Source organism: Denticeps clupeoides, chromosome 13, assembly GCF_900700375.1.
Source record: "Denticeps clupeoides chromosome 13, fDenClu1.1, whole genome shotgun sequence".
Lineage (NCBI taxonomy): Eukaryota > Metazoa > Chordata > Actinopteri > Clupeiformes > Denticipitidae > Denticeps > Denticeps clupeoides.
The window spans coordinates 13,573,405-13,599,902 of record NC_041719.1 but is presented as its reverse complement, the minus strand read 5'-3'; the positions used below and the strand labels follow the sequence as shown (position 1 = coordinate 13,599,902).

The 26,498-nt window shown below is 42.2% G+C and overlaps 3 protein-coding genes and 1 long non-coding RNA gene across 9 annotated transcripts in view; 2 read left to right on the top strand and 2 right to left on the bottom strand.

Moving 5' to 3' along the window:
- The first annotated feature begins 387 nt into the window (after positions 1 to 387).
- Positions 388 to 3,079, top strand: srd5a3 (steroid 5 alpha-reductase 3). 2 transcript variants are annotated; one of them, XM_029001094.1, is made up of 5 exons: positions 388 to 649; positions 1,231 to 1,376; positions 1,452 to 1,643; positions 1,736 to 1,858; positions 2,028 to 3,079. In XM_029001094.1, the coding sequence occupies exons 1-5, from the start codon at positions 432 to 434 to the stop codon at positions 2,285 to 2,287; spliced, it is 939 nt and encodes a 312-aa protein (XP_028856927.1). In that variant the 5' UTR covers positions 388 to 431; the 3' UTR covers positions 2,288 to 3,079. The 2 variants fall into 2 exon arrangements, with proteins under 2 accessions (XP_028856927.1, XP_028856926.1); XM_029001093.1 differs by having other exon boundaries at positions 1,231 to 1,643.
- LOC114802314 (uncharacterized) lies at positions 1,824 to 4,371 on the bottom strand. Its single transcript, XR_003751706.1, has 3 exons — positions 4,336 to 4,371; positions 2,158 to 2,223; positions 1,824 to 1,871 (listed from the first exon to the last, which is right to left on the bottom strand). It is a non-coding gene; the product is annotated as an uncharacterized LOC114802314 (long non-coding RNA).
- A 139-nt stretch (positions 4,372 to 4,510) lies between these two features.
- On the top strand, positions 4,511 to 9,276 carry tmem165 (transmembrane protein 165). Its single transcript, XM_029000276.1, has 6 exons — positions 4,511 to 4,799; positions 5,771 to 5,996; positions 6,437 to 6,612; positions 7,588 to 7,770; positions 8,124 to 8,229; positions 8,311 to 9,276. The coding sequence occupies exons 1-6, from the start codon at positions 4,659 to 4,661 to the stop codon at positions 8,385 to 8,387; spliced, it is 909 nt and encodes a 302-aa protein (XP_028856109.1). The 5' UTR covers positions 4,511 to 4,658; the 3' UTR covers positions 8,388 to 9,276.
- A 112-nt stretch (positions 9,277 to 9,388) lies between these two features.
- Positions 9,389 to 26,498, bottom strand: part of clocka (clock circadian regulator a) — a 29,318-nt gene continuing 12,208 nt past the window's right edge. For 4 of the 5 annotated variants that reach the window (XM_029000272.1, XM_029000274.1, XM_029000273.1 and 1 more), the window contains 22 exons: positions 25,966 to 26,002; positions 25,489 to 25,731; positions 25,129 to 25,220; positions 22,197 to 22,256; positions 20,707 to 20,855; positions 20,523 to 20,614; positions 20,351 to 20,440; positions 20,133 to 20,253; positions 19,741 to 19,854; positions 19,495 to 19,613; positions 19,188 to 19,270; positions 18,527 to 18,633; positions 18,119 to 18,266; positions 17,437 to 17,512; positions 17,189 to 17,336; positions 16,997 to 17,097; positions 16,520 to 16,615; positions 15,478 to 15,624; positions 15,120 to 15,362; positions 14,850 to 15,028; positions 14,495 to 14,762; positions 9,389 to 14,065 (listed from right to left, as the gene is read on the bottom strand). In XM_029000272.1, coding sequence (XP_028856105.1) covers positions 13,880 to 14,065; positions 14,495 to 14,762; positions 14,850 to 15,028; positions 15,120 to 15,362; positions 15,478 to 15,624; positions 16,520 to 16,615; positions 16,997 to 17,097; positions 17,189 to 17,336; positions 17,437 to 17,512; positions 18,119 to 18,266; positions 18,527 to 18,633; positions 19,188 to 19,270; positions 19,495 to 19,613; positions 19,741 to 19,854; positions 20,133 to 20,253; positions 20,351 to 20,440; positions 20,523 to 20,614; positions 20,707 to 20,855; positions 22,197 to 22,256; positions 25,129 to 25,148 — 2,547 coding nt within the window. In that variant the 5' untranslated portion in view covers positions 25,149 to 25,220; positions 25,489 to 25,731; positions 25,966 to 26,002 and the 3' untranslated portion in view covers positions 9,389 to 13,879. The remainder of the gene's footprint in view (positions 14,066 to 14,494; positions 14,763 to 14,849; positions 15,029 to 15,119; positions 15,363 to 15,477; positions 15,625 to 16,519; positions 16,616 to 16,996; positions 17,098 to 17,188; positions 17,337 to 17,436; positions 17,513 to 18,118; positions 18,267 to 18,526; positions 18,634 to 19,187; positions 19,271 to 19,494; positions 19,614 to 19,740; positions 19,855 to 20,132; positions 20,254 to 20,350; positions 20,441 to 20,522; positions 20,615 to 20,706; positions 20,856 to 22,196; positions 22,257 to 25,128; positions 25,221 to 25,488; positions 25,732 to 25,965; positions 26,003 to 26,498) is intronic. The other variant, XR_003751633.1, reaches the window with a different exon arrangement.

Genomic DNA, 26,498 nt, shown 5'->3' with positions numbered 1-26,498 from the left:
GAGCATTAAATTAGATTCATTTAGAAAAGAGATTTGCTGACTTTGACGTTTCAGAACCATGGCAAACAGAAAGGTGCTTCCCCCCAAAGCGACACTGGTCACCCCATTGAAATGATTGTGCATTTCTACTCTCTTGCATGATTAAAGTAATGAATATCATTCTCAACAGTGCAGTGAGAAATATATTGCACAGGTTGACAGAACATACCTCTCGCCCCTTAAAGAGGACAAAATGAATGCCTCGGTCCGTCTTGAAAGACCAGTGCTACCCCCTTGTTGTCAGAGTTAGTAACTGTGCCAGGTCAGCCGGTGCGATCAGGGCGGAACCAAAGTTACTCCAGGGCGGAACCAAAGTCACTCCAGGACAGCGACCGCGGAAGTATTTGAGTGGCGGACCGTGGTGTTACTTCGTTTTTTGGTCGTTTCTCGTTATGACGCTCGGCTGCTGGCGGCCGGTAGACTTCACGTGGTTCTCGCTGGCGGTCGGGTTCTTTGTGTCCTTCTGTTTGCACCGGTTCTCCTCGCATTTGCCGCTTCGGCTCGGGCGGTCTCTCGCATTCCGGTGCTTCCAGGACCTGATTCGTTACGGAAAAACCAAACGCCACTCAAAGCGTCCGGACCTCCTGCGGGTTTTTGACGTGCCTAAAAGGTACGGACACGGCGGACTAGCTGTAATAAACCGCAGCATGACGTTTTCTCCGCGTCCGCGTTGATTAAACGTGTTTTCTTTTCACGAATCTGGATATGAAAGGCAGGTGTTGTGAAATTCGAGCCGCAGAAGGCATTGCGTGGATAGATTAAGTTTGTTTCGACGTTTTCCTACAATTTCCTGCGGAATAAACGACACACTTCGCACTGTTACTGGGCGTAGCATCACATGCACGACCTCTCTGCCCGGCCAGGTATCCTGTCTTGGTGTGGCGTCCTGTCGCCTCGGTTTTTTGCTTTCACTCTTGTTCTAGAGCCTCGATACTTATGCTACTTGTGGAATACTGAATTAATAGAAATTCATGTAAATGTAAATTCATCTTCAATAGGTGGCATTGACCTGATCTGATTATAGTGATTGTAATTGAGCTACCATTTTCAATCAATTCTGGATCTGTAATGTTGCATTGTTTGAAATATGCATCTTCCTTTTTAATCTCAGAAATCTTAGTTGAATATGTTTGAAGCATCTCTGTGCATTTTAGATCCCTCATAAAACATCCAAAACGTCTTTGTCTCCAGATGGTTTGGGCATTTCTACGTCGTCTCTGTGCTGTGGAGTGGCTTCCTCATTACTCTCTCCCTGCGTGCGGTTCTTTTGGAAGAGAGTCTTCCAAAGTGGCTGCTTAAAACAGTTGGATTCCTGACAGGGGGACATGTGTCCAACAGTAAGGGTAACATGGACCTTAACGAACGTGATTGCCTTCCCTGGGGATTTCACCTCACCGTCTCTCCTCCTCCAGACGTACCCCCGTCAGTCCTGCTGGTGCAGATTCTCCTGTGGGTTCATGGTCTGAGACGTCTGCTGGAGTGCCTGTTTGTCAGTGTTTTTTCTAATGGAGTGATCCATCTTGTTCAGTATGCCTTTGGCCTGGTATACTACATATTTTTGGCACTGACTGTGCTGTGTGTAGATGTGTCTTCCTCACAGGAGGGTGAGTTGTGTACTTAAAACTGAATAATGTACTGAAGTACCAGAAACAGTGCATGTATTGTGCTCATGAGAACCTTCCTCTGTTCTCTTCAGCATTACCTTTGCTCAGCCAAGTGAAGTGGTACCATGCAGTCGGAACCATCCTGTTCCTCTGGGCCTCGTGGCTTCAGCACCACAGCCTTAGTCTGCTTGCCAGGCTCCGTACTGGAAACTCTGGTAAGATCCTGTACTGTTACCATCATAGACACCAAAATAGTTCATATAAGGAGTTAAAGTAAAATATACTGAGCATTTGAATAAATTAATGTATTTTCCTAAGCTAAAACAAAAATTAATTTGACCGCTTAAGCTTAGTGTCTTTGTTTTGTTTTTTTTTTTATTTCAGGTACTGTGGAGACTCTTGCTCACAGAATGCCGCAGGGATGTTGGTTTGACCTGGTCTCTTGCCCACATTACTTTGCTGAGCTATTAATTTATGCTTCCCTGGCCATCTGTGTTGGTGGTGGTTCACTGACCTGGTGGCTCGTTGTGCTCCATGTTCTGTTCAACCAGGCCCTTGCCGCACAGCTCTGCCATGAATTCTACAGGAGCAAATTCAAGGCATATCCACAACAACGAAAAGCATTTATTCCATTTGTTCTTTAACTTAGGTTCTGTGAACATTTAGTCTAATATTCTAAAGAATGTAATTCTTAAATATTATGTCCTTAATATATATTGCTTAAAGGGAATATCCACATGGACTTTTTCAGAAGATAATTTCTTATCTCTACATTTGTCATTGGCAGACTCCCTTATCCAGAGTGACTTACAACGTGAGGCAATAGTGTATGCATTTAATACTAGAGAAATGATTAACGTTTGAAGCAAAGAATCAATGATCACTACATTTTATTGGCAGCAGTTAGGGGGTCACTGAATAAAACCCTTATTTATGGATTAAGAATTTCCAGGAATTCACAAGGTTTCTTGGTTTATGAAGAATGAGGGTTCAGATATGTCGTAAGGTCAAAGTAGAGCAATGTATAAATATTACTAAGTATTATATGTAGTACATCACAAAAGCTCCTCTTTGGGGCAGTATTTTGTTTCTTTGGGATACAAAATGTATAAAATATATAAAACAAAATAATTATAAAAATTATAAAATATGAAAACAGATTTTGTTTATTATTCTCTGGACATTAACATTGTTTTACATCCATTTCATGGCTTTGCTTTATACTTGGGATAGTCCTGCTTAGAAGTGAACTTGTTATGCCAAAATATTTTCTCATGTTATCTCATATTAATTGAGGGTTAATATACTGGTGGGGGAAATATGACCCTGCACGATTATAATGTCAAATATGAAATTTTGCTTTATTTATTTACTATGTGCATAACACATTTCTGATGTGCTCACATTTTCTGGCTAATAAAGGTGCTGTCTGGATAGTGGTGCCTTGCTCTGTATTGCCCTGCCAATTTTTTGTAGTGTCAACATTGCAGCATCAGCAGTGCTTTGCAACGCTCATCATGTGCTGCTGGGTCCTGCTAAGCTTTGACCCGCTGCCAGTTATTGCGAATGTGCCTTTAAGCTCATTGTCGTACTGCCTTGTACGCCAATGTTTTTATGTTGTAGACATGTTCCTCTTCCACACCGTCCACCTGCATGTCCACATCCATAAGCTTCCTCCATGTCCATCCTCAGCATCCTCCTAACAATATACTTTGTACAAGTCCAAACCTACACAATCTCACCTTTGTCTCCCCAACATCCAAAATGTATCCTTTCCCCTAATGCACCCATTCCTGATCCTGTCAGTCCGTCACCCGCAGTTCTAGTAACACTCATCACCCTGTCTTTTCATTGAAGGCATCAAAACTATAAATGAACACATGTGGAGTTATGTACTTAACAAAAAAAGGTGAAATACCTGAAAACGTGTTTTATATTCTAGTTTCTTTGCTCTGATTACTGCTTTACACACTCTTGGCATTCTCTCGATGAGCTTCAAGAGGTCGTCACCTGAAATGCTTTTCCAACAGTCTTGAAGGAGTTCCCAGAGGTGTTTAGCACTTGTTGGCCCCTTTGCCTTCACTCTGCGGTCCAGCTCACCCCAAACCATCTGGATTGGGTTCAGGTCCGGTGACTGTGGAGGCCAGGTCTCCACTTTTTGTTAAGTACATAACTCCACATGTGTTCATTCATAGTTTTCATGCCTTCCGTGAGAATCTACCAACGTAAATGGTCATGAAAATAAAGAAAACACATTGAATGAGAAGGTGTGTCCAAACTTTTGTCCTGTACTGTATATATTTCAACCTTCCTTCTCTCCATCATATCAGCCAGCTCTCTCTCTCTCGTGACTGTTGTCTATTAGGGTAGGTTAAATATTCCATAGTAACATTTAGCCGGATAAAAGCTCAAAGTATTGGTTTGAAGACATATCAGGTTTCGAACCCCTCCCAGCGCCCTTTCAAGCATTCAAAGTTAATTGTCGTCCATTTCGCATGCTTGAAAGGGTGCTGGGTGAGGTTGGACACCAGTTGCTTTCTTTTTTCCTAAACTTGCTCGAAAGGATTTAGCGAATGTGTGATAAAGAAAAAGGACTGGATAAGCTTTTACGTCCCATACACTGAATTGAAGTTCGATTACATTTACAGTTGTTTTAACTTTTTTTGTGTGCAGAAAACTGACTTATTATTACCGATTGGCAGTGGTCTTGCCGGTTGTCTCCACCAAGCTTGAAAAAAAGTGCTTTGACGTTTGTTCTTCTTGGTTGAAAATTAACCAATAAACAAGCAGCTGCATGATGACGGCGGCGCCACATGTACACGTCTTACACTCGATCAACCAATGAGATTCTCCCTCCGCGTAGCCCCGCCCCGCCAAGCACGTAGCAAGTTGGCCGCCGTCCCCGGAACCCGCTCGGTAAACTTAGCAAAATGGAGAAGTGGCGGCTCGAGTAACGTGCGCGCAACCCATGAGCCACGCCGAACTCGACGCGCGGTAGCCGACCGGGTTTTCAAGATGCCTCCCCGAGCCGCCGGACGGCATGGCGCGGCCAGCCTGGCGCGGCTCCTGCTGCCCCTGGCTGTTGCGCTGCTCTCGGCCGGTGTTGACGGGATCCAGGAGGAGAAGCAGCCTGTTCAGCAGCAGCTTCCCGTGGAGGTAGCGCCCGGCCTGGTGTTTTACTCCCCGTTTACTCCCTTTTTGCTCCCCTTTGCTCAGTTTACTCCCTTTTTTCCTCCTCGTTTACTCCCTTTTTTTCCTCCCCGTTTACTCCCTTTTTTCCTCCCCGTTTACCCCCCCCCTTTTTTTTTGCCCCCCGTTTACTCCCCCCCCCTTTTTTGCCCCCCGTTTACTCCCCTCTTTTTGCCCCCCGTTTACTCCCCTCTTTTTGCCCCCCGTTTACTCCCCTCTTTTTTTGCCCCCCGTTTACTCTCCCCTCTTTTTTTGCCCCCCGTTTACTCTCCCCTCTTTTTTTGCCCCCCGTTTACTCTCCCCTCTTTTTTCCCCCCCGTTTACTCTCCCCTCTTTTTTTGCCCCCCGTTTACTCTCCCCTCTTTTTTTGCCCCCCCGTTTACTCTCCCCTCTTTTTTTGCCCCCCGTTTACTCTCCCCTCTTTTTTTGCCCCCCGTTTACTCTCCCCTCTTTTTTTGCCCCCCCGTTTACTCCCCTCTTTTTTTTTGCCCCCCCGTTTACTCCCCCCTTTTGCCCCCCGTTTACTCCCCCCTTTTGCTCCCCGTTTACTCCACGTTTGCGCCCTCTTTTGCTCTCCCTTTTTGCCCCCAGTGTTAATTGGTGCTGTTAGCTGCTTTTTGCCCCCTGGCTGGAAACTCGGCCCGCAGTCTCTCGTGTGTCGCACGTCACCCAGGCGCGATAAACCTGGTCTGCAGGTGTCTGCGCGCATTGTTCTGATCCGCGAACTGGGTCATTATGTAGCGAAGCAGTGAAGCCGGACACCAAACTTTGTGCTGACGTCTTCAGTCATATAGCAGAAATGTGGGAGTTAATGAATTCCATCCACTGCTGTTATTATTATTTGTAGTAGTTCTAATATGTGTAGTATCATATTTAAAAAAAAAAAAAAAAAAACTATTTTTTTGGCCTGACATTCTTTTTGTTGCATGTTTTTATAGAAAGTCCCCACTATCCCACCTAATGTCCCACAGCTCACTGCCGGCGACCCCAGCAAAGGCAACCTGGGCTTCATCCACGCCTTCGTCGCGTCCATCTCCGTCATCATTGTCTCCGAGCTGGGCGACAAGACGTTCTTCATTGCGGCCATAATGGCCATGCGCTACAACCGTCTGACGGTGCTGGCGGGGGCCATGCTGGCTCTGGGCCTGATGACCTGCTTGTCAGGTGGGTCGCAGGTACAGGCGTCTTTTAGGAAGAGAAATAGCACGAGAGGGTCACGTGGCTTCCAGGAAGTTGGCGATAAGGTCCGTGTGGGCGGATGGTAATCCAAAATTGGATTATGTTGTCTGTGTTGCGTCCTTGCTGGTAATAACATCATTGTGGGGTTACAAATTCAGTAACTTCTATGAAGAACATTATGGCTGGACTGAGTTCAGACCGTCTCCTCCTGGTTTTTACCGCAGTCCAAAGTTCATTCATTTCAAATGTGCTAAATATTTCGTGTCTTAAACACTAACAAGAGTGTTTGATATGGTTTCTGTATCCTATGTATGAAATCTGTCGTCTTTCTGTCTCATCTAGAGACCGTGCTTGCATTCAGAAAGTCTGAAAATGTATTTCATTGCACTTTCTGTTGATTCTTATGTCCACGTTGCATCCGACAGTCCTTTTTGGCTACGCCACAACGATTATCCCGCGCATCTACACCTACTACGTGTCCACGGCACTCTTTGCCATATTCGGGATTAGGATGCTGAGGGAGGGCTTGAGGATGAGCCCTGATGAGGGTCAAGAGGAGCTGGAGGAGGTGCAGGCTGAAATCAAGAAGAAGGATGAGGAGGTGAGATCTTATCTTCCGTCTTTACATTTGCCCTCTCGTTTTACTTTTACCTGAATCTACATTACATGACACACGGTAAAACAGGGTAGAGGAAAAAAGAAACGGGCCAGACCAACCACTGCTAAACGTTAAGCTTTAATAATAATAATAATAACAATAATAATAATCAAGTGAAGTGATTGTCACACGTGATACACAGCACACAGTGCACACAGTGAAATTTGTCCTCTGCATTTAACCCATCACCCCAAGTGAGCAGTGGACAGGCGCCCGGGGAGCAGTGTGTGGGGACGGTGCTTTGCTCAGTGGCACCTCAGTGGTACCTTAGCAGATCGGGATTCGAACCAGCAACCTTCTGATTACGGGGCCGCTTCCTTAACCACTAGGCCACCGCTGCCCCGGCCATAGTCATAAAATGATCAAGAACCAATATGCAGAGACCAGAATGTGGTTCACTAGACTTTTCAGCTACTCTATTAGAAATGATGGGTTTTGGATTTTTTTTTTTTTTTTTTTTTTATCTTAATTTTTAGAGAGTATTTGAACTATTTAGTCTTTCAGCATCTTTGAATGCTATATAAACATTTTCAGTCGTACAAATGTAAACAGTGATGTTTTAAAATTAAATACAGACCAGCAACATTGTTCAGATGCAGGCTGGTTTTTACGATAATCTGAATGCTGTGTTCCATCTGTTCCCAAAACGTACAAGCAGGATCATAACCATTTACAGCATTTATCAGACGCCCTTATCCAGAGTGACTTATAATCAGTAGTTACAGTCCCCCTGGAGCAACTCAGGGTTAAGTGTCTTGCTCAGGGACACAATGGTAGTAAGTGGGGTTTGAACCTGGGACTTCTGGTTCATAGGTGAGTGTGTTACCCACTAGGCTACTACCACCAAACTATCCACTAGGTTTAATTATCATAATTCTTTTAAGTGAGTTTACAATTATACATTTTTACTTATTACAGCTCCAACGCTCCAAACTGGCCAATGGAGCTCCTGATCTAGAGTCGGGCGCAGCCACCATCATACCCCAGAGGAAGTGGCACAGCGTGATCTCCCCTATCTTTATTCAGGCCCTCACCCTAACCTTCGTTGCAGAATGGGGCGATCGCTCCCAGCTGACCACCATTGTATTGGCCGCTAGAGAGGTGAGGCAGTACTCAGGTTTTTGCCGCCATTTCATTGTTCCTGAATTGTTCTTTTAAACTGCTGCGCTATTGTGTAATCCTGATTTTGGTATCTGTTCAGGTATCATTACAGAATGCACTGTTAATGTAACACTTGTTGCATCAACTAAATGCAGATTAATTGCTCCCCATGTTTTAGTCAATGAGTATAATCAATGGTACAGGAGTGAAGCTTAGATTTTATGAAACGCTCACTATGTTGGAATTTGCTTGTAAAAATGCAACTTGTACATTTCGAAAATATATGTAATACAACTTTTAAATTCACAATCTTTTTTTTTTTTTTTTTTTTTTTTTTTTAATATTGTCTTTAGGATCCTTTTGGTGTTGCGGTGGGCGGGACGCTGGGACATTGCCTCTGCACAGGTTTGGCTGTGATTGGTGGAAGGATGATTGCTCAGAAGATATCTGTTAGAACTGGTGAGACATGTTCCTGACAAGGTCTGTTACTTGTCTGCACATTCGATTCCAAAATAAATGCTGGTGCTCTTCTTTCTGCAGTTACAATCATTGGTGGGATCGTCTTCCTCGCCTTTGCCTTCTCTGCCCTGTTTATTAAGCCAGACGGTGGATTGTGATTGGACCATGGACAGCTAGGCTTTTTTTTTTTTTTTTGGTGTATATATGTACAACTCAACAGTTTTGCATTGAGATTGTGTGACTGTGCGAGTTAATTTTACAGTCTTGTCATGACCTTTCTACTATATGAAAACTGTTCCAGGTAGGCACACGGCCTCTCAGTATTGAACTTATCACCGTTGGTCTCGCATTTAAAGGAAAGTCACGTAACCACAACCTGCTGTTCCAGCATACTATCTGTGTATATACCACAATTTCAACAGTTAGTGACATGCAACAGTGTTTAATGCCCAACTCGATGGCCGATGGCTGTAGAAGGGTGACATTGCACCACTTCATGGTTACTCAGGTCAGTCCTTTTATTCATATAAAGACTAATAATTTGGTTAATTTCTTTTAAAATCCAGCCTCATGCAAGTATGTGTCTGGGCGGTCCCTGTAGTACATTGTGGTTGGGAAGGGGCTGGTGAATGAAGTGTTGCGTTTTACCCAGCCCCTTATTACAAAGTTGCATGCGCATGATGAAGAGGAAGAAGCAGACACTGCATATTATGGCCAATTCCAGTAATAATGAACACTTTTTACCTTCACCAGCACGAGTAAAGAATTGCTTTTGAAGTGATTTTAGGTAGAATTCTGCTGTAGCCTGTGAATCGCTGTATTTATTTAACGTTCTGACTCTTCTTCCGCTTTGGTTTTTATTTTCATCCTTTTAGCCGACGTACTGTAGCTATCAGGGAGGAGTTGGGCAGATATTACTTGTTTTTGTCAGGATGACTGGATTACATTGTCAATATTTGACAGGGCATATTTGTGACTGTGAACTTCATTTTAATACCTTGATTCCTATAAATACCCAATAAAACCATTCAGTCTCATGCACAATAAGGGCCTGTGATTTGATTTTTTTTTTTTTTTTCCCCCATTACGGCTCAAATGTTAATTTGCAACGTTGACCTGAATTAATGGATTTAGATGGACGTAAGTAAGCAAGGACACAGACTTTTGTATAGGTTTATTTTCAAAACTGAATAAGGGAAGCAAACATTGCTGTTTGCTTAAAGTATCCATTTGATTTTCTTTTTTTTTGTCAATGAAAGAAGGGCCTGAAATCAATCCAGTGCAGCACACCTTACAACAGTGATAGTCTAGCACCTTTACAAAACAATAACAATTTAAAAAATATATTTTAATCTAATCTTTGAAATTGTTGCATTGGTCACCTTGAAATTATGGGGTAGTATATAATATTGCAAAATATACCTAATATATGGTGCTGTTTTTTACTTTTAACGTGTACTGCAGAGATAAATTTCAAGAGCCAAACAAGTGTTCTGCAAAGAACATCACACATACAAAGGTTAAATGATAGCAAGATATAGAACACTGATAGACATTCAGAACTTCTAGTGCATACATCAGAACTACAGAACATTTAAAACATGATTCACCACATTCTCCGCTGGGCTTTCCATTAGAATTCAACTAAAACATCTTTGGATACAAAATACTTTCCCATTATTTACTGCACACCATCTGAATTGTAGCTATTCACAATTGTGCAGGGAACTACTGCTTTCAGGTCATACCAAAATTTAAAAAAGCGAAGTGGCTGCTTCCAGAGCACTGTGAATCCGAGATCTGCTGATGAAGAAATTGCTGCTATTACAATATATATAAAGGATCACTATAGTTGCCAGGATAAAAGGAACCTGGTTTTTACTTGCACTATAGAGCATGGTGCTCACAATGAGGTACTGTTATGCTGTGCAAGATTTCAAAACATCCAATAATTAATTGCTCGTCCCTATTTTGACACAAATAAGAATCAGAAATTGCACTATATGATTATTTGGAAAATTACCAACCTGAGACAGTCCCTGCATTAGCAAATTGTAATTGTGAAAGTATGGAATTGAATCTAATTAATATCTAGGTGTGATGACAGCAGTTGTTGCTGAAGTAAAGGTTTCAACTTTGATTGGAATTTTTTAAAGCAACATAGTGACCCGTCTATGATGCAAGATTGCAATACTGATTAGTATTAGCTTCACACTGACCTCTTCACAGCAGCCACTTGCTAACTTGATCTGAATTTGCGGGGAAATAAAAATCAACCAGACCTAGACGGTGTCACAGTTCGTTTCCATCCTCTTTTTAACAAGGCAGTTATACAAGGTCCCTTCTTAGCAAATGTTTGTATAGATTTGTTTTCTATGTAGTCTTTCTCTCATTATATAATATTCAGCTTTCTATATAAAAAAATAGCTCAATTTGGATATATTTTCTGTGGAGATACATAGTAAAAATAGTATGAATCTGAGAGTGTGCTGTAAAGCTGCATGATTCGTTTCATTCAACGCTGATCTGCCACCTCGCTCACATTCCACCTGGGCCATCAATATTTTCCCCTAAAAAAGATCTATTGTGCCGAAGGTTGCACTTTTCGACCTGCACAACCTCGCCCATACTGATCAGCCTAATTCTGGTGACCGAGACTACAGACTTGGGCCAGGAAGAATTATTTAAATATGTAAATCCACTGGCTGGGCTCATTCTTACAAATATATGACACGCAAAGTTGGTTTGAATATCAAAGTTTACTCTTCTCATCCCTGTAGACACCTTGCACTTATGCAAGGCGCTCATTTGCAAGTTCCCGTCACTGAGCGCCACAGACTTTGACTGCTATACTGCATAATGAACAGGAGGAGGACATTTTTATTCACACTTACTGCAAAGTGAACGGTTTGTACAAAATCTCAGGCTATGTTCAGAACGTACTAAAGGTACTAGTCAGGATGTGCATGTCAGTTAGGTTATTTATTCATGTTAAAATGTTAACCGATTAAAAGGAACCAACCATAGAGATAATAGTTTGTAACTATGTCTAAATGTTAACGCTAAGCTGCGGAGGTAATTGGGGAAACATATTAGCTTTGTTTGCATAGCTCGTCTTCTCTTCTCATGGCAAAGTGAGTCGAGAATGAGTAGCCTTCAGAATGCAGTATTTACCATTCCAGACACAGCCCGGGAGAGACTACAGTATCAGTAAAGGCATATCTTGAGTAAGCTAAACATTCCGGATCATTCTACATCCTTGTGTCCTGCCATTTATAGAGTTTGATATGAATTGCAAAAAAATGAACCTTTCTACTGCACCCAACCCAGTCATTGACATTTATAAAAGCAATGGGGGGGGGTATATATAAGTCGGGGTCACTAAGTGCTCAGGTTGAATTAAAAAGCGTAAACGTGTCCTTACGCAAAAGACACTACATCCTGATTGTCAGGAGTAGGTGAGGGGAAAGAAGAAGAAATAAACTCTGACTGGACCACACATGGACTTTTCAACTAGACATTCATCCATTCTAAAGTGCTCTTCTATTTAATCCTATCTTTAAAGCAGCAGGATGCTGAGGAGCATTTTCTCCTTAGCACACCAAGCATGATGGTGTCCCAGTAACGGGAAGAAGTAGCGTTAAAATTGGGGACAGGGAATGTTGGCCTCGTCTATTAAGAGGAACATAAATGAGTGGTGCTGATAGTCATAACCATGCATATTGTAACAAAAGGTAATGGGTTGTTTTTTTTTTTTATACAATCTATTTTCTTTCAGCGATTGATACTATATTAGGGCAACATTTGTAAGCAGTCATGACAGGTATGGTTTCTCAGGTATGGACCTCCTATTTGAATATATATATATATATATGCATCTCAGAAAATGCATAATATGAAAGGCATGGTTATGAATATAAGCTGCACCACTCTTTATTTCATCTATGAATAGCCATACAGAGAGGTTTGTGAGGGATTGTGTGTTAAACACACCACAAAGAAAGAAAAAAATTCATTAAGTGCTATTCTTTGGATCATAATGCCATTTTATGGCTACCCTAACAGGGAGCATCTTATTCTAGATCTGGAGTGTCCAGTCTACCCTAAATACTCTGTGTAATACTTAAAGTAGTCCATGAAGAAGGGGGATCACTATGTACAAAAATAAGTGCTAAACGTATACATTTAGTGACTTTAAGTCATGTTGCCTTATAATCTCCTTTGAAGACTATGAATGTGTGCGGGAACAGAATACAACAAAAAGACATTAAAAAGGACATTCAATTAAAAAAAAAAACCTCAATAACATATAAAGTCTAGTAAATGGGATGGTCATCTTGTGACCACTACTTAATCTCTGTGCAAGAAAAAATATATATATGATAATGTGCTAAACTCTTTAGTTCAAGGTTCATTGCTTCTTCAACAGATCAAGCCTGGACGTCTGAATAACAACTTTGGCACAAATTTTGGAAAAAAAAAAAAAAAAAACTCGCAGACATCTTTGTCTGGGTGGGTTATGCATGTGTTCATTAAACGCAGGACACAATGATAAAGTTTTATAGCAGGAATCTAAATAACTGCATAATGCTTCATAGAGATGTAGTTCAAGTTGGGTTGCTGTGTGCTCAGTCTATGTGTGAGATATATATATATATATATATTTAGATGCTATAAAATACGAGGAGGAGTAACAAACTGTGACACAATCTACAGTCTGGACCATCATTGTCTGCTTTGTGCAAACACACACATCTGCGTGAACGCGCGCACACACACACACAAATAGAGCCCTCTGCATAAAAAGAGTCTATGACAATATCGGCCTTTAAGCGTGTTAAGTTTTTTCCTTTGAATACTAGAAAAAGTATATTCAAAGCTACAAATAACAGACTATGCTTCTGATTTTCATGCATCATATAAAATATTAGTTTCTCTTTCCTTTTGTCCACATATTTACAGATTATTTTACAGGTGATCTGTACAGTAAAAGTTCAATCCACATGACATTCTTAAAAATATTTTCTGACCCATAATTACTTTGACATGAAAAAATAAAATAAAGAGAAGTGGGGGGGGTTGAGGTGAGAGGGAGAGGAAGACAGACGACATGTCGTCTGCTCTGTGGGACTTCTCTGAAGTCTGGTTCATCAGCTCCAGCACAAGTCTGGAACGTTCTGCATAAATTAAACCTGTAATGGGTATTGAACGTACTAAGCACATGAGACGAGAGAAGAGATAGATTATCTGGACAAGAGAGAGGAGCCAGCCAATCAGCAAAGCCCTCTCTACTTACCACGGTGATGGCCACCTCCACAGAGGTGGTGATAGCGAGCGAGTTTTTGAACAGGATCTGTCAGTCATGACTGCTCATTAGATAGCGAACCAGTTATTGGCCTAGAAGCCCATAAAGCTGGCCCATAGGGGAGTTCAGTGCTAGCAGCTGGATCCCCTGGGAGATTCCTGGACAGGAAGTGGAGAATGCTCACTGCAAGGTGTGACACATGATCCCAGGAGTCAGTGCAGAAGTAGGAGTGGCGTCTCAGACCAGGGTGTCCAAATACTGCATTACTGTGTAAATAAGCCATCCTGGTTCTATCCTCCACACCACAGTTCTGTCCTCACACACACACGACCGGCCATGTCCAAGCTACTGGGTGGGCGCGTTGGAGCGGTCAGACAGGCTCTCGGGCCGATGGGACGTGAGCTGCTGATGCTGCTGCTGCTGCTGTAGTTGCTGTGGTTGTGTGGTGGTGAAGGTGCCCTGCTGCTGGAGAGGAAATGCAGCCTGGAGTATCAACTGTGTGGACTGGTTTCCATGGAGAAGACGAGGGGCCTGAGTTAAACACAAACATTTAACAGACGTGAGCACATAAACCAACATGACTAAAGGTATTTGGCACAAGACTGACATGAAAACAGCAAAAGTGTGATGAATTCAATCACAAAAATTGTACCCAAAATGCACACAACATAAAAGACAACATAATGTGTCTGGGTCAGCAAGACCACGTCTAGATGAAGAGCAGAATAATAAAGAATGTGTTTGTTTTGCCACTGTTCTTATAAAAACTGCAATTTAATCCTCACTTGTATGTGCATATTACAGTTTGTCCAAATAAGATCTAATTACAATGCAGATTGAGATTGTACTGCCGTTTCCCACCATCATTCAGCCAATAAAAATTCGATTGGTACGATCACAAAGTGGCGATAAACCCAGAAAGACAATGCAGCCTGCTTTCGACCCAAGGCCCGTGTTCACCTGCAGGAACTGCGTCTGCTGCTGTGCCAGCTGCGCCTGTGCCTGGCCCTGCTGCTGCGCCACGGCGACGGCCGCTGCCTGCGTCTGCTGCTCTTGTGTGGGCTGTGTCTGCTGTTGCTGCCCGATGCTGATGGTCTGGGCCTGGCCTTGCTGGGGGGCGAACGCAGTTACCACTTGACCCATGAACATGGTGGTGGGAACCATGACCGCGCCACACGTCATGGGCCCCGTCACCAGCTTCGTTAAAAGCTGAGGAGCTGCAGGGAATCTGCAAAAGAGAATAGGAAATAAGGACCAAAAAAAAATACCAATAAGTTTAAAAAAACATGTCTTCCGGACATGGTGCAGTTAGTACCGTATCTGCCGATCCTGTGAGAAGGTAGCAACAGCTGCACCGCTGGAGCTGTTCTGTGCCAGGCTGGTGGAAATCTGCACCACGTTGGCCTGGGCAGGCTGGGAGATCATCATTGTGTTATACAGCGAGGCGGGCAATGCGTTCTGAGGTGACTGTAAGGGATGGGACGACCGCTGGGACTAGACAGAGGGGAGCAATCAAGGGAATAAATCTAAGAAAATATATATAACACTTCAGGAAGAACGGCGGCATTACATTTATTCTTGGTACCTGTGTCAAACCACCGCTTTGCTCACGTAGCAGATTTGATGCTTGCACTTGGACCTGCTGCTGCTGCTGCTGCTGCACAGCGTGCTGTGAGGCTGTGTGGCCCGTGCTCAGACTACTCTGCAGGGAGCCTGCAGTGACAACTTGCCCCTGCATCGTTAGGGCGCCCCCAGCCTGCACGGCTGTCCCTTGAGCCAACTGTACAGAGCCCAGATTCAATCCTGCTGCTCCAGGTGGCATGAACATCTGTGTGTGTGACGGCAAAGGAAGAAAAACGCCATTAGTATACTAGTGTGAACATTCTAATAAACCAATGATTTAACATTTTTAGTGCTGTTGGTACTTTATATGCCGTGCTCACCTGCAGTCCCTGTCCCTGCACCCGGTGCAGCTCCTCCTGGATCTGTCTAAGCTCCTCCTGCTGCCTCTGGATGTTGGCCTCGATCAGTCGTGTACGCTGCTCCAGCTGATCCTTCAAGTGCTGCATGGCATCCAGCTGGGTGGAGAACTGCAGAATGGAGTGAAATGACTGGTTACTGCCACCAGGCTAACAAGCTCTAAAATTGACACTTAGAAATCAAAAAAGATCATGCAGTTCATCTCAAATGTCCACGCACTGATATTAAGAAACAGAAACTGACAATAATCGACAAATACAAATATTTTATCTTATCAAAGAAGGAAGGGTAAAACAAAACCACCACATTCTTTATAATGGTTACACATTGTATAGCAGCAAAGCCAAAAGAATAGAATGAGTTAAATCTGCATGAAGAAGGATCCTGAGTTGTAATTAACCCAGCACTGAATCCAATTTAACGGTCCCATGACACGAAAATTTCATTTTGTGAGATTATTTAACATTAATACGAGTTCCTGTCTATGGTCCTGCAGTGGCTAGAAATGGTAATATATATTAAGAGTGCTTTGGCCATTCTGTCCAAGATGGTCGTATCTGGAATTTGTCACCTTATGTTGTCATAAAGGCCCACTGATTTTCTCATCTCTCCCTTAAAACAGTAACTCGACTGGCCATCAAGGCTTGCAAACGTGCAAAGCATTGCATTTGCTCGGTGATTGGATATAAAAATGAGTACAAATGTATTTTTTTTGTTGTAGTTGGTGAATGGTGTTGATGAAGTTATTTCCGTAAATGCCCCCTCAACTTCTATAGGCTGCTCTCCTTGTCCTGCCTATCCTCTCCTCATTAACATTTAAAAAGGTACACAAAAGGCCGTCTGGGGAAATCTCAAAGCGACTGTAATCTGCATCATGACTTCACATGCAGTATTAGGGGACCACTAAGACTTTTATAAAAGCAAAATAAAAATTTAAGTCAGCCTAGTTGATGTGAAATAAGGCAAAAGGTGAGTCTCATAGATGGAGTTTGGGAATTATTTTACCTGAATGTTGGCCTGGAGCTGTTGCTGTGGCTGCAGTTGCTGGGAGACTACTGATGTTGCTATGGTTTGTCCTGCGCTCTGACAGCTCATCGTGTTCTGTGAGGTTTTTAGTTTTTTTTTTATAAAAAAAAAATAATTCTAATCAAATACTGTAAAACAGTAAAATTACAGAAAAATGACTTATGAAGTCAACAGTAAAACACACCAGAGATCTAACCAGGGTTATGTGGTCAGTTTCAGTGTGTTTTCGGTTGTTTGAAATAGGTAAAACCACATTTGCCCATGCTCAACACATGAATTTCCATGACCAGGGATTAACAACAAAAAATAGATTTTTAACTAGATGTTTTTGTTATGCAAGCAGATCCAACAAAAACCAATGAATGCCTGTTGTGTCAATATTAATTTACTTAAAAACTTCTCAGTCTCAGTATTGATGCCAGAAAATGCTGACTGACACTCCAGATTGACACTGACCTGGCTGCTGACAGAGGACCGGCGCTGCGGCGTCATCTCCATAGCTGATACAGACTGGCGTGGTGGCGTGCTGCGGTCTGTCTGCAGCTTTGTTTGCGTTGCTGCAGAGCACAAGTACATTTTTCTATTCTACACATCAATAACAAACCCCCAAGGAATATGAGATTATACAAAAAAAACTGCAGCGCTTACAAGTTGGGTCGGAAATGGCCGTGTGCGAAGAAGATTTTCGTGAACTGCGGGAGGAAGCGGAAGGTGTGCGGCTGTGGGAGAAGCGCTCCAGCACCTCTTTCAGGCTGGAGGTGTTTAGCTGGGACTCTGAACTTGAGTCTTGGTTTTGCTGTTAATTGCACAAGTAAGTGCAGGATTGCTCAGGTCAGTCATTCATAAAGAAAAGTCTCATGTTTAGAGAAGTCAGACATCCTGAAACATCTTCTCACCTTGTCTGTGGAGATCTCGGGAGGTGATTCTTCAATCCCCAGCTCTCTGCGCTGCTCAGCCCTAACCTCAGCATAGCTGAAACGGACAAATAAATAAATATTTTAAAAAGATAAGATCAAATACAATTCAGCATTTAAATGAATCCTCAGTTGTGTCCGTTCAGAAACCACAGGAGTAGTATTCGATTTGTATAATGCCTTGATATTTTACTGAAATTAGGATCAGCAACAAGACCACATCCATGCAGCTTCTAAGAACAAACACGGCCATAATCCTGTAATTCATAAATGGAACAGTAGAACTGAGAAGTTTCCTGTTTGATTTCCAGATTGAATCATTCTGGGAGTAATCAATCTTAATGAGCCTATGGACCCTATAAATCAAAGTGAAAGTGAGTTTTTTTCCATTGTGACACACATTAATGTACAACACGAAACCTGGAGGGCAGTGTGTGAGTATGGTGCCTTACTCAAGCGGACCTTAGTGACATTTTGTTAGCTGCTAGACCACCATTGCCCCAATAATTGCCCCAATAATAACATACACAATGACGACGGTGGAAGACATATGCAAAAAGAAGAATTTAATTTTCAAAAGTGTTTTGAACCAATCAAAGTGGCAGTATAAAAATGTGTGTGTTTATGTGTGTGTTTTAGTACAGCCTGTGTGTCTTTCCCATACCTAACCACTGTGTGAGTGCAAACAATGAACTCGGGTCTGGAGTTCCACTGGTGATAGGTGATGTAGTACTGCGTCTGTAGCCAGATCCACTGCTGCCCTTTCGTGAGGAACCTGTAGTAGCAGGATTTGCCCTTCCCATATTGCATCACTGCAGCCAAGACAGAGGGGAAAAGAGAGTTGACAATAATGACCATATCATGAATCACAATACATCTGAAAAAAACACATGAAAATACAATCTTATCTTTATTAACAACTGCTTTTCCAAAAGTGTAAAAGGGGAATTCCCATTTATGATTTATATTGTGAGAACTGATATTTAACTCAAACTATCTCTGCATAACTATTCAATAGTGTAAATATAAATACTATTATAAATAAGAACACACATATAACAGAGTTACTCACAATGCTCATGGCATTTGGCCAGCGTTTCTAGGTCATCTACATGATAATAGTCATACCCTGACGTCCCCAGAACCTCAAACGGTAGGTAGCCTATGATGGGCGGTGCCCTGAGGAGAGACAAAAGCATTTTAAAAACACAGTTGGCCAGTTTGATGCACATTATGATCTGCTACTGAAAAATGGCAATGGAAATAATACAATTAAGGTCAGTATGTTAATGGTGTATATGTATGAATATCAACCTTCTGTAAGCATTATACAATGATGGGTATTAGAGAACAAGATAATGTACATCATGATTGTTATGCAAACTCAATGACAGTCTGAAGTTCCCACTGTTTCCATGATAGAAGCGTACCTTCTGCACACTATGTGCATATATGCTCAACAGACTACAAAGGTTGCTTATTACAGACATATACAAAGCGTTTAGGTTAATTTCTTTCCTAACTGTGCTGCAGCTAATATTTGCTCCTGGCTCATGGGAGTATTAATATCTGAGATATAAAGATTGTGAATTTGAACTGAGAAGAGTCTCAAGAGAGCTGTCCTTGCACGCAGGAGGTCGACACACAACTTTCAGAGAAGCTCAACAGTGACTCAAGTTCCTACAGTCGAGCCATGTACTTCACAGATATGCACCCAGAGGCAGAAAACACACCTGTGGTCCAGAAAGAGAAACTTCCACTCTAAGCTGTGCCTGGAGGTGAACTCCTCGTTAGGCTCCTCCACAGTGCACATCTCCTGACATAAAGAAATTCACAATTTTTTTAAGTAAAAAAAAAAAAAAAGAGCCATTTCATTTCTTCAAGTGAATGAGCCATTCTCCACCACCCAGCCAGTAAGAGAAATAATGGCACCCCCACACATACATACAAGGTGCAAAGGATCAGACCATGGTCACTGCAGAAACAAAGACAGCAGAACTGGATCTTTTCATCATTTCGGATGGGTGGGAATGAACCTACCTTGATGAACTGAGGCTTGGCCAACCTCACAGTTGCTATAAAACACACCCGGTCCTCAAAAGCGGGCCGCAGCGATCGCTGAATAACTCCATCAAAGCCATTACGGGTGGAGTTAGGCACTAAGCATACAAAAGAAAAAGACAAATGTAAGATGAATGCGACGTCACAAGCTATATGCAAATACATGAAACAATGACCATTTTGAACAGTGCAGTAGGCGATCTTTATAACAACGGCACAACTCACCATTATTTAAGGATTTGAAGTTTCCAATAAACTTGACGTACTCATACACGGGTGGCTCTTTAGGATCGATCGTACCCCGGAGCATGTGGCAGCAGAACTCTAATTGGTTTTTTGCTGAAGAAAAAAATTAAATAAAAAAAACAAAAAAAACTTCAAAATCAGTTTAAGATCTCACCGAAACAGTATTGCCGCTGGTTGTTCTATATTTCTGGTATGAAAAGTCAACTTCCAACACTGGCCAGTCTGATATTATAATCAATGCAATTCAGTACTAGATACAATTTACACTTTATACCAACTACTCATACCACTATGATGTACATTAACCTCATAACTCAAGTGTAACTCCTCCTTGAGTTAACAGTGATGACTGAAAAGTAGAGCCAACTCACTCTTCAGGTATTCAGGGGTGAGCGTCTCACCCTCCAGGACATGAGTGGACAGGGCCTTGTACACTTCGGAGTGCTCACCACGAGGAAGGAAGTTCAACAGGTTCTGGTCCACCAGGTCAGACTACAGCAAAAATCCAGAATCAGCCTCAAAACCTTGTTCGCACCTCTCCCAATTTTACAGTCACTCACTCCCATATATTAAAAAGCAAACTACTCACAGGGAGATGCTCCAGTAGTGAAGTAACACTCTCAGAGACGTAGATGATGTTACCGTCCGTCATTATAGCCAGAAAGAAGCCATCCAAAGCCTAAAGCAGAGCATGCGGTGCATCAGCAACAACCATAGATAAATAAATATGCAAACAAAATCACATAAAAACTGGCTATAACCTCCAGCATCAGCTGTGTGAACTCCTCGTTACTGAGGAATGGAGGCTTCCAGTCCTGACGGATCTCGCTCGACTCTGACTGAGCAGCAATTTCTGAAAAAAAAAAAAAAAAAGATGAATACAGTGTAAACACAGAATATACAAGTACCAGCTGGTTGAGAGGCAGGAGTAGGCGGTCACGTTACCTTTGTGCTTGCGCAGGAAGTCGATGCTCTTCTGAAGGATGGTGGACTTGTCCATCTTGCGGGTGTTGCCCGGCAACATGGTCCCCAGTTCCTTGATGAGCACATTGAACTGGTCTCTCCGCTTCTTCTCAGACTTATTCCTTGAAACTCTGTTGGGGACATTTCCGCAAAAAGCAAACATGCACTCCATTATCACACCAGGAAGAGGCACAGCGAACACAATTCACAGATGAATACAGATATACAGCCTCGCAGTTCCTTACAGAAAAGTAATAACAAATAAACATATAAAGAACTACAATTCAGACATTTACGGTCATTTAAGAACTACAGTTAATTTTCCAATATAATGGATTACAAATCCAGTCCAGACATTGTTCATGTTGTAAGGGCCTCTGGTACATGCAAATGTGTGTTAATGATTGAATATCTGCATATGTATAGAGAAGATCTTTATCTGCAACAAGTCCTCCAATGGAGTGCAGTATTCACTAACAAAAGGCTCTCTCATTCAATCATATTTTAAAAGGTCTTTTCTAAATGACCCAATAAAAACCTTTTTATTTGATCTTTGCATGAACAATATCTTAGTCACAAATTTGACACCGTGTAATAAATGACTACTCAATTATCAACTTTGATACACATTAATACCCCAGTTTCACAAACATATTGGTCATTACAGTAATAACTCAAATTCAGTAATAAGGTCTTTACAAGCTTCTCTTTACGGGGCACGCCCCTTGCATAGCTATTCGCTGAGGCCCAATTAAATCACGCCTTCAGGCTTGGCCGAATGGTGCAGCCTCCTGTTAATAAATCCCCCTGCACACATCCAGTCCCTAATTTTTTTACCTGTTCACATCTAAACCCACATAAGTACCCACATGCAGAGTATGGAGCTTCGACAGTCCACAGAACAAGCTACCACTCGTCCTCTGGGTGTCAAACCGCTCCCTTATTCATTCTTGGAAATGTAATTATATTAAGGACCTTTCACATTCCTTCCCCCTGGCGGCTGCGGCTTCACCATTGCTGCAAGGGATATCATCCCGTGTGCCTGGTTTGTCTCAGACTGGACCAATACACTTAAAGGAATCGCCATCATTTATGACCTAAAGTGGCGAGTGTTTTTAAGAAATGGTGTCCAGTCAGTGTCTTATTCCAGTGGTGCTCTCCTTCGATGGTAGGGCTCCCAGAATGCCCAACTGGCATTATACGAGAAGGAGCTGGTTTTCTGGACCAGCTGGGATTTTATAAGAGAAGGCGGGGTCACGTGATGCACCATCCGGCCAGATGTCTCACTTGTCCCCCTCAAAAAACCGGGGTTACAACCTTAACCCTTCATTTAAATTATAAATCAGTTATTGGAAATTTTAGGCATGCAAACATGCCATGAATGTGTCCATTAGAGGGCGCTACCATCATATTTTGCTAAATTTCTAAGTTTTGAAAGTTTCCGTACAATTCTGCATTGACTGTCCTCTCACCGTTTTGCTTTGTCTTTCTCATCTTCTTCCATCAAGCCATCGAAGATACTGCTATCATCCCTGAAATGACAACATCAAAACCAGTTTAACCAGTCACACAGATCCATAACCTGTATTCAACAGCCACTAGCCCTCACTTGCCAGGTTCAAAATGGGGCCAACCTAGTTCCATGAGAAATTCTTTCATTTCATTGTTTTTAGAACATGACATGCGTAGACACCAAGAGAAAAGATCAAGATCACTCATTTCTTACACAAAACGCTTTTATTCTGCCACCGCACTAGAGTTTAATGGGCACTGTTGCTTTAAGGGATTTGTAGGTCAGTGGAGGAGATTCCTACAGAAGTCTGGAAGGCCTGCACTGCCACAGCTGGGACACTAGAAGGCACTCCACAATCTCATCTATATTTAGAAGTGGCTCAGCAGTACGTGACTCAGCTGCTACGAAGGCAGAAGGCAATTCCACTCATCTGCCCCGCTGGGGAGCGCCTGAGCTTGCTCAGCGACCCCCTGCCAGCTGACATCACAGATTTTAGTAGAGGGGGACTGCTAATCTCACCTCGTTATTTCCTTCCCCCACCCTGAAGAAAGAGTTTTTTTTTGTTTTTTTTGGAGAATGGCATGAAGAAGGAGCTTGCACATGCGCATTCACCCGATATGCGCATGTTTGCCACAGATCTACCGCACAGTCAGGTCAACAGTCAGTTCTTAATACACAGCGCATACATACATATATGCTCGGATGTACGTATTTGCAAGAGAAGAGCAGTGACGTTACTATAAACAGAAAAGCAAAGTGCATGGAGAGATGAAACACTGCAGCTGCTGAAAATAGACACCATGCAAGAAGAACAACGGTCATGTGAGTGAGAGTGTGTGCGTGTATGTGCAGGAGGGGTTTGCATTAAACAGTGATAAGGTCATTCAGAATTTCATTCATATGCGATGAACTAAAACAAGTTGTCTTGTATGGGTACTGACTTCTCGCATATGGAAATGTCCCCGTGAGCAGGATTTAGTTTGCACTCACATACTCTGAAATTAGCGTCATATGAGGTAGCATGCATGAGTGCGTATGTGTTTTCACACACAGCTACCTTACTTTTGCCTGTGTGTTTGTGTGTGTGTGTGTGTGTGTGTGTGTGAGAGAGAGAGAGAGACACCGTGTGAAATACTGGTGTGCAAATGTCAGTGTACATCAACCTAAAGCAGACACTTTAGCAGACACTAAATGGGCGGGGTCTGTTCTACTTCTGCATCAGAAGTATAATAAATAATCAAACGGCATTCAGTGACAGGCAGGGTAAACGTGTGTAAACACCGCATGCAGCGGACTCACAGGCGTTGGAGGGAAAACAGATGATTAATCATTTACCCTAATGGTGTTTAAGGTGCTGCGCTGAGCCTCAAATGGGGGGACGACAACTGATAAGAGGCCAATGTTTTTTATTCTCTCTCAATATATATCCTCCAGTTCCCAATAACACACTCCTAAAGACACAAAATGTCCCTTTACCACAACAGCGTGGCACATACGCGTATTATTATTTCTTTTTTAATTAACAGAGACCATGTTCTCCAGCTCTCCTTTCTAGAACCATGAATATAGATGGCATGATTAGGTGGCGGCAAATGGAAACATCCTAATTAAAAGGAGTTTAAAAACCTCCAGCTGCATAGAACTCAAACCTGTCATGCAACAAATACTGCAAATATAATATTATATATATATATATATATATACATACACACACACACACACACAAAAAAACAAAAAGAGACAAATTTGATGAACGTGACTAACTATGAAATTTTACCCATAGCACAGGCTAGACACAAGGAGTGGGGGCCAGAGCACTTATACCAGCACTTATACTTAAAATTCCCTGACTTCCACTGACCTCCCACATAAAGAAATGTCCAATATAATGTTTGGGTGCTGAGCCACTTGGCATGCTGAATGAAACAGGGTGAATTGGGTGGTAGTAACCTAGTGGGTAACACACTCACCTATGAACCAGAAAACCCAGGTTCAAATCCCACTTACTACCATTGTGTCCCTGAGCAAGACACTTAACCCTAAATTGCTCCAAGGGGGGGAACTGTCCCTGTAACTACTGATTGTAAGTCACTCTGGTTAAGAGCGTCTGATAAATGCTTGTAAATGTAAAAATGTAAATGAAAAACTCCAACTCTGACATACTCTACACGAATCTTTTATTTGATCACTTTATCTGATCCAGTCCTTTAAGTCAAATGCCTCTTTGGTAAGTTAGCGAGTGTAAGGACATTTATCAACACTTCACAAAGATTTAGCGTTCTAGAATGTTGCACATTTTTAAGAATTTTTGAGCAAAACTCACTGGGAACAAAGACACATAAATACACATCAGGTTTTGGAAACTGCACTATGTTATTAACAAAATTCCCTGATAATTTTCTGATTTGGCATATAAATGATCAAATTCCGTGACTCTCCCTGACTGGCAATCCCTTTTCTGAAATTCCCTGAAGCATCGGAACCCCGATTATACCAAAACAAAGTATACAAGAAAAAAAAAAAACCTTTAACCAGTTGAAAGACAATGAGGAAAGATGTAGCAGAGAGCTGTATGCAGAGCTGGCTCCACTCAAAATGGAGTTTGGGCATACTGGGTGCTAATCCAGGGATTAAGCCGGGAGAATCCACACACGAGTCAAAGGTCTCGGTGAGTGGTCACTCTGAGACAACAGAAGACAATTTGGGCCAAGCGGTGCCATGGCAACAGAACGTAGGCTTTGGAATGTTGAGAGAAGGTTTGCGGTGTGTGGTGGCAAAGTGGGGTTAACCGTGATTTTCCAGTTCTCAAACCATTTCAGAGTACATGAAGCTGCTTTATGACTGGATGGAATTCAATGATGGTACCCAGGAAGGGACAAAGGAAGACTCACCGGTCTATACTGGAGGTCATTTTGCAGCGTGTTCAGGGTCGCAGTAGTAGAGAGAGGCCTTTTAATCGTGAGGTAGACATTTGTACATGAACCTGGAAATGGGAAAGAACATGAGAACATCGGTAAGGTATTTGCGTTGAGTTTTGTAGTCTATTGCTCACAGAAAAGGAATCAGATTAAATTCATAACACATTGCAGCCTGCATTTAATTAAGCACTAAGTCAACACTCCAAACAAAACGGATTTAATTATTACTCTTAACGAAACATGCATTTATAAAATCAAAATGAACCAATTCTACTCAAAACAGGACAGACGTGCTCACAGAAATGTCAAAGCAATAAAAATGACCATTCTAACCTTTAGTGCAGCCCCGTCTGCCTGAAGACGAGGAGCTTGCAGGATGAAGGTCTGATTACCCCGAGCAATGAAGACAAAAGGGTGTTTTTTTTGGGCGAGTCTCTCCCTGCTGGACACCCAATAGAAATTTAAATGTCTTCAAGAGGATTTGATAGGTCAGAGGTCAGACTTAGTGGATCCCCAGTAGCAGCATGATTTTTGACTGGTATGGGGTTGGAAATACCGCATGACAGCAATGTCCAGCTGTAGAAGAGAGTATAGGGAGAAACAGGTACAGAATTGAGCACATCTAAAACTAAAACCTCCCTCACTCACAGACAAATATAGCTTTTGTCAACACTTTTGTCAAAAGTGTAAAAGCCAAAGGGCTAAATAAAATGCCAAACCCTGTAATCTTTTATTAACTTGTCCTCCCTAATACTGGGAGCGAATATTGCCTACATTATAATAAACACCCCCACACAGACACGCACTTACCAGTCACATGTTCTTTGAGAAATGGTTTTGTTAATGCCTAGGACAAGGGAGGGGGGAAAAAAGAAAAGAAAAGAAAAATCAAGGATCAGTCTTCAACATAAAAAAATATATTTCTGCCAAAAACAGCTAACACCAACCTTCATATCGAACCTTCATATTTAATACTCAAAATTTGTTTTACTCAATATCCCCATTCACCTCTTTTCTCATACTTTAATTCGGCCCCGGGAAATAAATACAAAATCTAAACCCAAACATAAAAGGTGCAACCTTGGAAAGACCCAAACTCTTTAACACCACAGAACAGCCAGTTTTTCCCACATGCTGAGCAATTAATAGTCTACATTTACAAAAAAAAAAATCCCTTAAACATCTAATAGGAGTGGGATTCATGAAAACAGTGACTCAGCTTGGACCAATAGACAAAAGCGGCGGAAACAAAAGGCTGATGTGAAGCAGAACCATTTTAAAGGTCACAAGATTGTTTTCGGCAGATGAGATACGAAGGTGTGGCTTTTTTATGATAATCACAC